The sequence below is a fragment of the Centruroides sculpturatus genome, unplaced genomic scaffold (genome assembly GCF_000671375.1).
Source record: "Centruroides sculpturatus isolate CEXI.00-Female unplaced genomic scaffold, Cexi_2.0 scaffold276, whole genome shotgun sequence".
Lineage (NCBI taxonomy): Eukaryota > Metazoa > Arthropoda > Arachnida > Scorpiones > Buthidae > Centruroides > Centruroides sculpturatus.
The window spans coordinates 217,457-234,453 of record NW_019384509.1 but is presented as its reverse complement, the minus strand read 5'-3'; the positions used below and the strand labels follow the sequence as shown (position 1 = coordinate 234,453).

The window sequence follows — 16,997 nt, the reverse complement described above, 5'->3', positions numbered from 1 at the left end:
TTCCGTTTTATATGAATTCCATGTTGTACGAGTAACTTAGATTTTACAAATACGTGTGCCAGGCTGTGAACGGCTCACGTATTTGTAAAACCTAAGTTACTCGTACAACATGGAATTCATATAAAACGGAAAAATCAACAGTGTTATGGGGGGTCGACTGTATTTGAGTTCCACTTCGGGCCAATTCTTTTCTTCCAGTTTAATTTAAATTAATTAATTATTATAATTATTAATTTTAATATGAGATGGTGCCTAATGCCTCACTCTAGTGCCAAATTCATTTCTAATTTATAATCATTATATCCAAATTTAGCCCAATCATTTATGGCAGTTGTAGATGTATATTTGTTTCAATTTGTGATAACCCTTTATAAATAACTATCTAGGATAGTAAAAAATTCAACTTTATTTAAATTAAGAGATGTTTACATTGACGTGGAACCACAACTAAAATCAGACATGGACACAATTGAGGCATTAACACAGCTAATGTACACAACAGATATGAGTGTGCAGGCATGGGTACAAGCCTCAGCTCCTTCTCATGGCTTTATTTTTAAAACTAAACTCTGATTATTTTATGTCATTTAGTCATATTTTTGTTTGCTGCAGTCAGACATGATACTTTATGCAATTATCCCAGAAGCCATGGCAAAGTATTGTCCCTCTTTAAAGTTATTGGAAAGTAACACCATATAGTTATTGCATTTAATATCAAGAATCAAACCAAGCTGTCTGTACAACATTAATACTGACAATTATTGGAACTGAAATGTGGACTGCAGCAATGAAATACATTGTTGCACATTGTCAGTTAATAGTTTCAGAGTGAAGAAAGTTGTTGCATCTAATTAAGATTGTATTAACTCATCCTGAAAAACACCTGTATGACTGCAACAACCTCCCTCCATTTTTGCATGTTTAAAGCTGAACTGATCAGATGTATAATACACTTCTTTTACTCAAGTGTACACATTGAAAAAGTGAGACCAAGCCTTAATGTATGAACAAGGCAACTCCAAGCTTGACAACAGCTCTTTCCAATGCCTCATTTTCACAGCTTAAGTTCAGTCATGGTTCCATGTCAATGTAAACACCCTTTTACTTAGATATTTACATTTAACTTAAAATTAGATATAAAATTATAAATTTGTAATTAGATTACTTTTTAATAATTACAATCATGGGTAGATTAAAATATAATAAATTAAGTATATTTCATTTTTAATCTTTATTTCAAAAATAAATTATTTTGTAATGTGTAAATTAAATCTTATTTATAATGAATTTTATTACAAAAGTAAGTATTTTAAAATGAATTTATTTACTTCACTACGTAATGCATATTGTCTTTCACTCATTCGAGAAAATCCTGTAGTAAATATTAATCCATTTCTCAAATAAATAGCACGTTGTGGCTTAGCTCCTTCATGTCCATATCCTTCCTACATGAAAAATCAAATTTAGTAAACTTATTATAATTAACAAATAGTGTTTCAGTATGTTCACATTAATAATAATTTAGATATGATATGTAAACATTTAAATACTCACAAATAATATATAAACATTTTTTATGGTAAAAGTTATACAAATAATACATTTTATAACTGATTTTAGCAATAAAGCTGTAATTGCGAACTTCCTTAATAAAGTATGGGTAAAGCTAAAGATGTATGATGCTTATATATATATATATATATATAATTATGAAATTTTAAGTGAAATCTTGTTATAGGCCAGTAATAAACTATTCTCAGATTTGTGCTGGTTCAAAGACCACAGTTTGAGTATCACTGCTCTACAGTACAGTACATTGGCTTGAATATGTTTATTGGCAGACTTAAAGTTAAAACTTTCAATAAAATATTAGCTGCTTACATAGCTTAGTACTAGCACCTCAGTAGCACTGCTACATATAACACATCTTTACTTATACAGTGTCATTTTCATCAGTGACGTAATATTAGTACATTAGTTATTGGAAATAATTCAACATAATTAACAAGTGCTCTATTATTATTGTGTTAATCTTTGTTAAATAAATTTACTAAACATAGTCTTTAATCTAAAATATTTTTGATGGCCTGCTGGAATTATGACAGTTTATTACTCTTTGGTAAAAGTTTGCAATTTATACCTGCTGTGTAAGTTAGTTCTGATCTTTGACAAAATTTTTTGGGCTAAATATCAATTTATATGCCAGCATAGTACTAGTATATTCTTGAATAAATTAATAAATTTAAATACTTTTAAAATTTTACTAGGTTTATTTTCAAAGATTTATTTTATTAAATTAATTAATAACTATAAAATATGTATATTAATTTTATTATTTCAAGCTAAATTTAAAATCTTTGTACTACAGTTATAATAAAATTCTCATAAATTCGCAACAAATATAATCAATAACTGAATATTATAAAACAAATAACTTACAACTTCTAATTCACCAGATCGTGGATTATAAATTCTAATTTTTTTATCTTTACAAGTTGTTACTAATCGACTTCCTTCCCAATTCCAGCAACAAGAAAATATAATATCTGGATGATCAATTTGAGATAATATTTCTCCTGTTCCAACATTCCAAATATAAATCTTGCAATCAGCTCCTGATATAAAATTATGCAGAAATTAAAATTCTCAATATAAAAATTATATTATTCATAAGAAAGACTTACTCAAAACTATTTTAAAGCAATTTGAGTAAATTAAGCAGAGTGTACATTAGATATTATAAAAATTTTAAATTTTGTATGTATTTAAAATGAAACTAATATTTTTATATTAAATATCTAAAGTTATTATTATTTTTATAAAATATTTAACTGCAAATAAAACTTATTTGATTTTGTTGATAATTATTACTACATATACATTTTATAACAGCAAGATTTACTTTCTCTCCTAAAGTATAAAAATAAACAAATTACTGGCAATGTTTATTCACAAACTATTTCAGGCTATTTGGCTATTGCACTAGTTATAAGAAATACTATAAAAATAAAACAACTGATAGAACAGATATTTCAACATTTTGAAGCATTAAATTATATAGTTTGATTCCATGATTGTAAGATTCAAATGTGAATTCCTTTAAAGAGAATTTGAATTTCTTTTGATAATTAATTGTTTATACATTTAATTAAATATATTTTTATATGTGAATATAAAAAAATATAATGCATTCTACTCTCAAATTATATTTTTTATTATAAAAAACACACACATTAATCTAATATTAATAAAATTTTATAAAAATTCTACTAAAAGAAAGTTTTAATATGAAATAGTGCATTTTTGTATATCACAAAATGAATTGAAATTACTTATAAGATTAATTTAAAAACTTAAATATTACACAACAAATATATTTTTTAAATTAAATTAATTAAAGTAGAATTATTGTGATATCATCACAACCTGACTGCAATTTTTTAATCATATTTTTATTTTAAAAAAAATCACATGATTTCCAGTCTGAACTGGAATTTTGTATATAGTTAATCAGGACCTCTAGTCTGTGAGCTTTCCATATGTGGTCTCTATTTTCATCTAACCCCATTCTTGAGATTAACAAAAGAAAGACAAACAAACGGACAACAGTGGGAATCTATAGGTCTGTAATTCAAAAATTGCAGCCGAATAAAAAAGCCTGATGATATAATAATCAAACAATATTGCTGAATTTTTAAATCTAGCTACATTATGGCTAATTAATCATAACGATATTAGCAGGTAAGCTTGGTATTGCCCAAACAAAAAGTAAGTACAAACATTAAGATTATTAGATTATTCCACAGCCCTTCCATAACCTCTCAAATACTATAATATAATATAAGGGTTAAATTATATAACTACAAAAGTTATCTAACATAAGGATTTATCATACTAAGTGACCAATCTAACACATTTTAAAAATTCTTTTAAATTGTATACTGTAGAGGAATAAAGAGTTTTTAAAATGTGTTAGATTGGTCACTTGGTGTGATAAACCCTTACATAAGATAACCTTTGTTGTTATATCATAGTATTTGATTTATATATTAAAATAAAAACTATATGTAGAGTATTTGGTTAGTTTAGCCTACCATTGTCGTATTTATTGTGATACTCAGATAGTACAAAATGGCACAATTTCATTGGTAAAGTATATATCATAAAAAATTTAAGATACCATATTTTCAATTGCTATAATTTTTTTCTAATGTTAGCTCTAACAAACTGTTCCATTCACAGCCAAATATCAAATGGTAATGCCATGTAATCAAATTTCACAAAAAATGGACCAAATATTTAATGATAACCTTGTGTTATGTAATTTTCCTCTTCAAATGCCACCATACCTCTGGGTTGGATTGAAAGAAGAGAGTGTTGCAGGAGGAGATTGAAGTAAATTCAACCAATATTAGTAGTTGATCTCCTCCCTATAGAGAGAAAGGTCAACGACTACTAATTAATACTGGTCTAATATTAATATTTGAAAAGTGATCCATGTTGGATAGGTTGTGATGGCTCTGCATGTGATCAAAGTTGATAACCTGACTTTGTATGACTTGTTAAATAAAATTCTTTTAAAGTTGCAAGAATAATTGCTTTTATGTGATCCAATAAAAAAACTGGTGAAACCAGGTTGAAAAAGTAACATTCAGCAAAAACATCTATGTAAAGAAAACTTTTGAAATTTGTGGCATAAGCAATAGTGGATGCAGATTTGACAGTAAGACTCAACATGTATATAAAGTGCACATTACCCTACAGGAAATAATTAGAAAATGAAATAGAAAAATGTATTATCTTAAAAATGTGAAGTAAAACATTTAGAGTTTGGTGAGAAATTTATGAACATGTCAACTTCAAAATGTTGAGAATGCTGACATTGTTCCTCAAAATGATGACATATGTAACATGTTAATTAAATTTAATTTAGTTGTTTGTGCCACCCATTTTTCAATTAAATTGTCCCAGCTAGTAACTGATCCCAAACTTGTTTGATACTTCTACATACACACACAAACAGGAAATATGAATGAATCCTCCTAATTCAACTAACAAAGTGGGCATTACTTAAAAAAGGTACCTAAATAAAAGATAGCAAAAGAGAAATAAAAAAGGGGAATAAAGCTACAAGCCAACCAATGCTGTATGTCATTGGGATAGATAATCTCTATGATACTAATAAATTATAATGTTTTAAATATTGGAAGACGAGATCAAACCAGATGTCTGTGGGTTCAAGTCACGCACTGAGCCGGTTCATTTCTTTCAGTAGTTCTAAATTATTTAATTAAAAATTATAATTTTTAAATTTATTAAGAGATGGCACATAATGCCTCCCTCTAGTNTATATATATATATTTTATAATAATAAGATTATGATTACACTGAATAATCATTTTTACTTATCTCTTCCACCATTTTAATCATCAACTGCAGATTCACTGACTTGAGATACTGTTCAAAAAGTACTCAGAAAAATTCTACTTTGTCCCCAAAACAACTAGACTTCTTGCTGTGTCCCCCTAAACAACTATATTTCTTACTTAACATTTTGTGTTACTGAACACAGCTCTGAGCTATTTTTTGTGATGTCTTTAATGGAACTTAATCATTAAAAAGAGCTTGCCAAGAAAATCTAGGTCAAAATGCAAAAAACAGAATAGCAATGCAAATTGAAAATGCAAAATAGTTGTATTTTGTCTATTAAAACTATTAATAGGATTTTTAAATTCGCACAAATTTGTAAAAATTACAAAATATCTACAACATTAATATAACAATTATACACACCAACTTTTCACAACTTAATTATAACAATAATTGATCAAAAATTAAGTAATATATACAGATAAAAATACATATTTGAACTTATTAATCATTATTTTTTTTTCTTTTGATGTAAAATTATTTTGGCAGAAAAAGCAGTTGATTCTACTACTTGGTTAACTATTGCTTATAAATTATAAAAATTGCATAATACAATAGTAGTCAAAGATTAAAGCTAAAATAAAAGTTTAAGTAAAAAGTGAAGTGTTTATTTAAACAGTATTGTTTGATTTCATGCATCTTACAGTACTAACAAAAAAGATTTGTTAACAACTTACCAAATAGCAGAAAAATAAAACACTTAAATTTACAGTAGTAAAAAATGAAGATGTATAAACAAAATAAAAAATACCATTTCCTATTAAAGAAAACAGTATTTGCTAACTTAAAATAAACATAGAAAGTGCCATTGCAATATTTAATATGGCAATTTTGATAACAAAGTTGTGTAATGAAAACATTGAAATGCACATAATTTAAATACAGTAGAGCGTCGATTATCCGAATCAATTGGAGACTGGGGTTGTTCGGAAAATTGATTTTTTGAATAACCAATTATGTACAAAAAAATACATTATTAATATAGTATATTAATAAATCTATTATTGGGATATTAGTATATCCCAATAATAGTATATTAATATATCACATGTTTAAATTTTTCTCCATTGCGTGTCGCTGGCATTGAATTTTCATCAATGTGAAGCCTAACGAAAATTTTTATAATAATCGTGACTCATTAAAAATTATTTCTTTATTTTGTACAAACAAAATAAATATATTGAAAATATAAAAACAAAAAAATTATACTTTAGAAGTTAATCTAGTATCAAAAACGTTTGATTCAGCATGACACAGTCCAAGTGGAATGCTTTCGGTTGATCAGCATTCGGATAATCGACGCTCTACTGTATAATCATTTATATTTAAATTATTATATTTCAATTCAGAACAAAAATTTTATTGTATGTGTATTTTAAGATGTTGCTATTTTGATATATTGTAATATAAATACTTAAAATTAGATTCAAAAATTTAAAATTTCTAAATATTTACAAATAATTGTATAGTGAAAATTATTTCTAAATTTTTGTCTTGAATAGCCATGACCATGTATAAAGAATAATTAATCAAATTCATATTTGGTTACTTTTTAAAAAGTTATTCTAACTATAATTCAGTAATAATTCTTTATTGAAATAACTAGCTATAATTCTAATTATTGAATCTCCATAATTATTCCAATGTTTCAATTTTTACCAATTGACAACTTTAATGATTAAAATATTTTATTTTATACATATTTCAAATCAATCTAAAGCAAGCAATTAAAATAATATTATTTTAATCAATAAATCAAAATATTAAAATATATTTTACAAAACTAAAAAATTTAAGAAAAATAAACCCCAAACCACACACCAGGGTATATATAACAAAAAACAAACAGACTCACTTGAACCTTTAACCGGTGCATAATAAGTAAAATATAATAAATCCAAATGTTTTCATAACCCCTTCTTCCAGGTACTTCATCAGGTAAATCAGCTGGATCTTCTAAAAAGAATCCAGCTGATTTATCTGATGAAGAACCCAGAAGGAGTTATGAAAACATTTGGATTTATTATATTTTACTTATTACACACTGGTTAAAGGTTCAAGTGAGTCCATTTTTTTTTAGTTATTTAAGAAAAAGTTTTTGAAACAACTAAAAATAACTAAAATTTAAATTTAATAGAGTATTGAAAATTTTAATACTATACCATAAAAAATAAAACAGAAGAAAAATGAATTCTTAGTAATATGTATACAAAAATTTCCTATAAATTCAAGGCATAAAATTCTCTTAAGACAATGTTGAATTAAAATTTTCACACATATAGATTAAAAAAATTTTAATTTAAATTATTCAAGATTACTTAGTATTTTAAAGTAAAATCATAAAATCACAAGAATTTTAAAATTAAAAAAACTTAATAGGAAATAAAACTTTGGTTATGTCAATCTTAATCTTATTATCCTATGATAGTTATTATATAAATATTTTATCTATAATGGTAAAATAGTTTAAATAATAAGGAACTTCAACACCTTTGTATTAACTTAGAAGGAAGTAGTTTATAAACCTAAACAGTGTAGTAACATTATGTACTGAACAACATAAAAATCTTTGTGCAGCTAGGAATATATTAAGGATTAAGTAAATTATATTAAAATATTTATTATATAATTATCATTATCGAATAAAATAATTTTACTATTATGCAATTAGTAGGACATGGGCATATAAGATGCAACAAGTGAATAGGGCTGTAAATGCTATCTATTTGGAGAATAATGAAGATATATGTAACATTGAACAACAATTACATGTAATAACAGCAAAAGTGTACAGGAACTTTATCAAAAAAGGTAAATAAATACTATTAAGCATTTATATTAATAAGTTTGTATTGCCATAAAGTTATGATTGTAAATGAAAAATACAATTATGTAGTTATAAGTAAGTGCAGTTATTGACAGCTAGCTATTTATGGTGTTTTAATGTTATAGTATACATAATTTTAGACATGGTGTAAATTATACTATTGTGTCTTATAACAAGTTTGTACCTAACCAATAAGTAGCTAACTGATGAAGGCTGTATCACTGTATTTAAAGCCAAAATGAATTTTAGTTCAGAAAGAATAAAGATATCAGTATTTATCTAATAAATTAGCTTTATGAAAGTTTCAATTTGTAAATATACACAACAAACGAAACCTGATATTAAGCAAATATACACCCACAACTGTCGTAAATGATCAGGCTAAATTTAATAACAACCGTAATAACTGTCAAATACAGTTATTACGTAATACAGCCCTATTCGCTGTAATAACCATATGTTTATTACAGAATCCGCGGTGTTAGACTTATATATACTGGACGATAAGATCAGACTGAAGGTCCAGGTGGTGTAACTGTCAATGTGTCCGCATGGTAAGCGGGAGTTGCATACAGTCGACCCCCCCATAACACTGTTGATTTTTCCATTTTATATGAATTCCATGTTGTACGAGTAACTTAGATTTTACAAATACGTGTGCCAGGCTGTGAACGGCTCACGTATTTGTAAAACCTAAGTTACTCGTACAACATGGAATTCATATAAAACGGAATAATCAACAGTGTTATGGGGGGTCGACTGTATTTGAGTTCCACTTCGAGCCAATTCTTTTCTTCCAGTTTAATCTAAATTAATTAATTATTATAATTATTAATTTTAATATGAGATGGTGCCTAATGCCTCACTCTAGTGCCAAATTCATTTCTAATTTATAATCATTATATCCAAATTTAGCCCAATCATTTATGGCAGTTGTAGATGTATATTTGTTTCAATTTGTGATAACCCTTTATAAATAACTATCTAGGATAGTAAAAAATTCAACTTTATTTAAATTAAGAGATGTTTACATTGACGTGGAACCACAACTAAAATCAGACATGGACACAATTGAGGCATTAACACAGCTAATGTACACAACAGATATGAGTGTGCAGGCATGGGTACAAGCCTCAGCTCCTTCTCATGGCTTTATTTTTAAAACTAAACTCTGATTATTTTATGTCATTTAGTCATATTTTTGTTTGCTGCAGTCAGACATGATACTTTATGCAATTATCCCAGAAGCCATGGCAAAGTATTGTCCCTCTTTAAAGTTATTGGAAAGTAACACCATATAGTTATTGCATTTAATATCAAGAATCAAACCAAGCTGTCTGTACAACATTAATACTGACAATTATTGGAACTGAAATGTGGACTGCAGCAATGAAATACATTGTTGCACATTGTCAGTTAATAGTTTCAGAGTGAAGAAAGTTGTTGCATCTAATTAAGATTGTATTAACTCATCCTGAAAAACACCTGTATGACTGCAACAACCTCCCTCCATTTTTGCATGTTTAAAGCTGAACTGATCAGATGTATAATACACTTCTTTTACTCAAGTGTACACATTGAAAAAGTGAGACCAAGCCTTAATGTATGAACAAGGCAACTCCAAGCTTGACAACAGCTCTTTCCAATGCCTCATTTTCNTGCAAGAATGAATTTACATTTGAGACAAAAGATCATGAAATTTTCTGGAAGGAAAGAACCACTATTTAGGAACAAAGCAGCAAAATTAAACCTGTTTATCCAAAGACCTTAAAAAATGAAGAAAATGAATATTTTACTCATCCAAACATTTTCTGTACACCAATAAAACTTTCATGTTTGCATTACATTATTTTTCACTTTAATAACTTTCTGCCCATTCAGTGATGGCTCCTGAATATTTGCATGTCAACATATCTTTTAAAGGTCTTTCAGATAAACCAGGATTGCATTTGCCATCTTTGTCTGAGAAGCAACCTAAAATTGAATGCTAGTCTATCAGCATAGTAACCAATTTCCATCTGGTTCTAATTATCTTTTCTAATTCCATTTTGCTTACCTATATCAACGACAATATCCAGACCACCAAGATGCCGAAATTTCTTTTTATACCAATCATCTTGAGCTTTGGCAACAAATTTTAAGAGACTTTCTAATGCAAAGTCACAAGCCTAAAATATAAAATAATTAACAACAACAGAAAAAGATATAAATAAAATTACACTAAATCATATAAAAACAACTATTAAACCAACCAAATAATGATCAAAGACATTATAATTTTCTTCTACAAATAGATGTTGAATTCTGATCATGCCATCTGCATCTTTATTAAAACTCTGCAGTTTCTCAAATGAAGATAATTTCTCTCCTTGTATTAATTCTATTATTATATTCAAAAAGCTAGTATTATTAGGAATCGCCGTTTCTTTTGCTATAATGTACAGAAGGCTCGCAACATATAATGATAAATTCTGAAAAATAAAAATAACTTTATATATTAAAACATTAATCAAATATAAATTTTATAAATTGAAAAATTAAACATTACAACTATCGAAATCAGTAAATTTAGTTTTTTATATAATAGCGGTCGAAACAAAACTCTCAAACATCAGCAGCATGGATGACTTCATTTCAATATTTGAAATACTGGGAGTATATAATCAAATATTACTCATCTTTACTGTGTTATATCTTTTAATTGGCAACACCAAAATTCAAGAGACTTTTTTGTGGTTACCCATAATTCTTTTCAATGTCGTAAAATTGTTTGCGTAAAAAAAAATTTGAAAAAATGGTATCGTACAAAAATCTGGATATTGATGTCCATGCATAAGTGCTTTCTGAACAGAGTTGACTTCCAGAGAGATTGTTAAATCACTAAAATCTAGTTACATTGATATGTCAGAAGATTGTAAGCAATATCATTAGTTCTTGTACGAATAATGATGATGGAATGTGGAAAATGGGAAATCACTTAAAACTTTGTTTGAAATCTAGGCCTGCATGATGCAAAGCTAATACTGAGATGGTCTGCAAACTATCGTCTACCCCAAATCTCTGAAGGATCAGAAACATTGCCAATCAAATTTGAATTTGTCAGAGGACTGTACAAAACATAATTCATAAGTATTTAAAAGCAGTAAAAGTACAGAAGACTAAAGTACATCACCTTTCCACAGAACAGAAACAAAATTGCAAGAGAAATGCTTGCTTGGCAGCAGGTAGATTAGAATTTATGGTGACATTGGATGAAGCACATTTCTACTTAAGCTACTGCAATGGAGTTTGGAAGGCCTGTTACCCTTTTCCTGGTCAAAACAGTCCCAAAACTTGGTTGACAAGATGCTATGAAAGCTGGCCAGAAGGTTCATGATCACTGGTGGAATGACTTTTATAAGAGGAACCCTTCCTCTTATAAAAATCCCAAATAAAGTTAAGGTGAATGCTGACTATTATATCAGCAATGTACTGAAGCCATATTTAGAAAGAGACATTCTTTGCATGTACCCAGGAAAGATGGACAAAGTTGTGTTCCATCATGACAAAGCCTCTTCTCACACTACAAAGAAAATTGAAGTGTATCTTGAACATCTTAAAACATATACCAATCTCAATTATGTAAAATAAACTGGATATTCTTATTAAATCATCAGACATCAGCCATTTACACTTCTGTTTAGGATTCCTTAAACAATGACTTTTCCACCGACATGCTACAATTCTAAGTGGGCTTTGGAAAGTACCAAAGATGAATGGTCAAATGTAACACCTGAAAAATGTGAACAAGTGTTAGACTCATAAAAACGGTAATGTAGGCTTGTTGACAAACAACAAGGAGCTGGCATTGAACATACAAAAACAATTCACATAAGGGTTCTTAAAGACATTAATAAATTTTGAAGTTGAGTAATATTTGCATATACACCCTTAATATACAGGGTCTTCCAAAAAGAATGCTACCATTATAAATTACTGTAATTATGTTTATTATTAACAGAGAAGTATGCATTGCATATCAATCAATAGAGTAACTATTCAAGTTTTATCAGCAATCTGCAATCAAAACATCTTTTTATTTACCACTTCTAGAAAATGCCATAAACAAAAATGGCAACTCTGCAGCAGAGAAGATGTTTTGTGTTTTGTAGTGTGCAAAGTAGGAAGCAGTCATCATTGTGCAACAATAGAGTTTGCATTACATGATGTATCACTTTGAAATGTCTGCTCTAAGCTCAAAAAAACCATCGAAAAATCATGCTGCAAAATGATGAGTGATTCTGACTGCACACTGAAGAACACAAAACACTTCCTGTTGCAAAATCACCATTTTTTGTTTACAGCACTTCCTAGAGGCAGCAGACAAAAAGACATTTATAAGCAGATGGTAGATGAAACTCAGAAATTTCAGTCATTGATTGATATGCATTACATACTTCTCAAGCAATAATTAACATAATTACAGTAATTTAAAATGGTAGCATTCTTTTTTGAAGACCATGCACTTAAAAATATATAGGGTATTTTGGAAACATTTAGCCAAATTTCACAGAATTATAGTGAAAAACCTAAATAAAAAGGTTTAGAGACTTTTTTTATGCAAAGCTTAATCAGCAAATTATTAAAGCAACAACGTGTAGCAACATCATTTCTGTATTTTAAGTCTATATATGTAATGTGTCAGTAATTAAATCCATTTACTAGTCACAATTTCTTTGTTAATAACTTACTAATTAAGCTTCAGATCAAAACATGACTCAATATTTTTATTCACATTTTCCTCCCCTATAAGTTTATGAAATTTGGTCAAACATATCTGAAACACCCTATATATGTTGGGTAGAACTTGACTACTTAGACTTCCAAGTAGACAAGCTATACTCAACATATAAAATAAAGGACTGGAAGCACATATCTTAATGTATACAAATGAAATTCAAAAAAGTCTACATTTTGGGGAGTGAAGACATGCAAGGAACAGAGAAAGAATAATGGAAACTAAAAGAGGATATGTGGTATATAATAACATGCAAAAGAGAGAGGATTTATTTACCTACTATGTTGTTACCAAAGAGTACAACAGATGTGATTCAATGGCATGATGTGTCTAAAATCATGAATATGACATTAAAATCTGCAATAAATTATAAGAGGTATAGGATAAAGAAATTAAAAACAGAGGATTAAAAGAGACAACAGGGTAAGTCAACCAAACATTCAAAATATAAGATACATATTTTAACACAGGTTAATGTTGCAATAAAGAATTTTTAATACAATTTGTTGTCTCACTGATTATGTAGGTTCCCTCCCTTCAATATAACAAGTTCTAGTTAAAAAGAAAGTTTAAGTAAACAAGTTATACTTAACCCTGTATAGCAGGGGTGGCCAACTTTTATGTACAGAAGATCTACTTTTTATCTTAAAAATGTGTCGCGATCGACTTGTTGTCGTAGGATTAGTCTAAGTGACGAGGGGATGGTGTGAAATGCATACTATGTTTAGATAGGTAAGAAAAGCCACAATTTAATTTAAAACATGAAGAAAAGGTACATTGTAAACAGAATAAAAATTGAAACTCAACTTTTGGGGTCCACCACTTCACCCTTCCTCTTTCTACCGTGTCCCGACTACTCCCTCTGTCCCTCTTCCCATTTTTTTTTTTTGGTTTTACGATCCTTTGTCTACATTTCTTATTTCCCTTTTACAACTGTACGCAAATGAATATCACATGGACCGACAAAACCGCATCTGAGGGAAGACGCGATGGTCCAATATCACTACATTTGCGTTTGCGCGTTACGTTCGGTTACAAGTGTAACACATTAATTCAAGACATTGCAAGCGATCGACCAAAATTGGCTTCATGATCGACCGGTTGATCGCAATCGAACTTGTTGGCCACCCCTGACATATGGCATTGGTTAGCTTGTAGTTTTATAATGTATCAGATTTTAGTGATGCTGTTTGGGAATAAAGCTGACACATTGTAGCACTTCACTGACAGGAGTCCCAAGAAGCTAACTGTCAGTGCAAAAAGATAATGATATGCTTTGCATTTACATCCTAGCCAAAAGGTTAGATCAGTGTTATCCAATTGCCAGTCTGCAAGTTGCATGTAAACCACAAAACAATTTGATTCACTCTTGTTCCATATTTATGATTTCAAGAAAAAAAAATTAATAAAAAAGTGCTCAACAGTGTTTATATTTGTCATATTAAAGAATTTCCTTATTTTTTTTTAATATTAATGTATAAACAGTTAAAAGAAATATTATTTGGTTTGTAGCATAACCATGCTTTTTATATTCTGTTATACTGTTACATAATATTCAATGGATCTATTAAAACTATTTTTATCTTTGTTTCTTATTAATATACAAATTTTTTAGCTGTTAAAATTATATAAATAAAACAAAAAAGTGATCTCATCTAACATATAAATTTTGTATACTTTATCAATTGTACTTTGTTACTTAAATTTTATTCAAACTCAATAAATAAATTATTTTACCTACAGGTGAAAATAATTTATCCATATATCAATACATATGAAATGCCAAGATTATAAAAATTTAATCTATATCTATATAACACAGAATACCCTATGTTAAAATCTATTTCCAATTTATTAAAGTATTTGCATATGAATTACATTTACATTGTATACATCATTTTGAAGCTCATTTAATGTAGATGGGCCCTATTGTTCTATTCTGGTCAAAATCTTCGATGAGCCTCCCCATCTATTTTACTATTTAATTTCATTTAAAATAATTAAAAGCAAAAATATGTCTAATTGCACTCTTCTTGCCATTCAGGCTATTGAACTTACCACTGTCTAGTATAAAAAAATCTTGTGAACTTTCCAATATGTGGAAAAAAAAGCTACATTCAATGAGCAATTATTTATTGTGACATTAAAAATTGCAGCCCAGCATTGTGACAATCATATTTACTATTTATTTAATTTAAAATATATGCTCTCCACCTCAAATTAGTACTGTAGTGTCTTGCCCTTATACATCATACTTTTCTGTTAGGAATGGAGTCATGCCGGTCATCTAATTCCTTTCAGTAGAAATTTTTGAATTGAAATAATGTGACTTTCAGTTTGTATCTGAAGTTTGTATATAGTCAATCAGCGCATCCTGCCTCTAAGCTTTCCACATCTAGTCTTGAATTTCATTTATTTAACACCATTCTCGAGATTAAAGAAAGACAGACCAATGACAGTGGGAATTTACAGGTCTACAATTTTTCAAATTGTAGCCCAATGAATCATTGGCTTAGGTATCCATATCTACATGCAAATTAACTGTAAAGATAGTTACACAAAAAAAATGCTGTATAATCAAGAAATTTTATAAGTCTTAAATTAATGAGTTTATTTGCTTCTTTATTTTCCCTATTTATTTGAAATTTAGCAATAGTATTTTTGCAGCAAATGTTTTGTTGGGTACAACTAGTTATTAGTAATTTATTTGAAAATGTAAAAAAATTTGTCAACAAATATAACTTACTCTTAAGAAGTTTTATTTGATATAAATGTTAGATTAAAAAAAAGTCATGTATCTTATTAAATGTTATTATGTCTAGTATTTTCATTAATCATCTGACAATTATATGATTCTGGTTGTCAAACTTTTCATCCATTAAGCCCATAAATGTATGCCCAAATGTGTCATTCTTAGGCTAATGTGTAACAAACTAAATAGTTCAAAATTAATCAATCAATCCAATTTATTTCTTGGTAATTACAGGTAATTACTTGGTGTTACAGGAGGGCATTTTAAAGATTAACTTATTTTTGTATTCGTATCTAATCATGAAATTTAAAAAACAAAATCTAACATCAATAACACAATGTAAATCTTTCTGAACCAAGTATTTTGATTAAAATAAACCTTAGAATTTAATATAAAATAATAAAATCACATCATTAAATTAACTATTTTATAACAATTACATTCTGCAATCATCAAGGAAAGCAAAGCATTTAAGCTTCTATGTTATAAAAAAGCTATAAAGATTTATAAATTTTATATACATAAATTCATTAAAAATACTCAAAGCCATCATAAACATTATCAGTATTACATGAATAAAAAGCAGTCAATATCTTGTATTTTTCTCTTATAGTTAGTTTATCATATATAAAAAAATGCAATAAATTGGATTGAGAATAAGTTTAGAAATATTACACCATTTACATACAGTACTTCATATTTTATATGCATGGCATTAACAAATACAGAGTATTTATTGAGTTTAGCTTGTAAGAAGTCTTAACATTTATATTAAGATCTACACAGTTCAAGATTATTGATCACAGTTTAGTAACTAACCATGTTATTGTTCATCACCTAATAATTCTATAAAGAATATTTGGAGAAAATAATAAGGAGATTAATGTTCAATTAAGAGAAAAAAAATCTGTAGTTGTGAATGTTTCTAAATCATGTTTATTTTTATTATGTTGCAAGTTGCAAAAGAACAGCTGAAAACACATGGATGAAATATTACAAACTTTACATTTTTTAACATATGATATTGAAGTACACAATATTTCCAAATAATATTTTGAAAATGTTTAATCATAAAATTTAAAAAAAAATGAAAATACAAAATCATGAAACTGAGAAGAGAAAAAAAATCACCAATAAGTACATAAATATTTTATTTTTGGCATTTATTGCGTGTAAATTGTCAAAACAAAGATGATCTATATATAATCATT

At 27.9% G+C, this 16,997-nt stretch overlaps 1 protein-coding gene and 1 long non-coding RNA gene across 4 annotated transcripts in view; both read right to left on the bottom strand.

Moving 5' to 3' along the window:
- LOC111622323 (coronin-6-like) overlaps positions 1-16,997 on the bottom strand; it is a 72,726-nt gene that overhangs the window by 25,604 nt on the left and 30,125 nt on the right. For all 3 annotated transcript variants that reach the window (XM_023364679.1, XM_023364678.1, XM_023364677.1), the window contains 2 exons: positions 2,440-2,615; positions 1,329-1,445 (listed from right to left, as the gene is read on the bottom strand). In XM_023364679.1, the coding sequence (XP_023220447.1) occupies positions 1,329-1,445; positions 2,440-2,615 (293 nt within the window). The remainder of the gene's footprint in view (positions 1-1,328; positions 1,446-2,439; positions 2,616-16,997) is intronic.
- LOC111622324 lies at positions 10,130-14,554 on the bottom strand. Its single transcript, XR_002756248.1, has 3 exons — positions 13,311-14,554; positions 10,510-10,728; positions 10,130-10,425 (listed from the first exon to the last, which is right to left on the bottom strand). It is a non-coding gene; the product is annotated as an uncharacterized LOC111622324 (long non-coding RNA).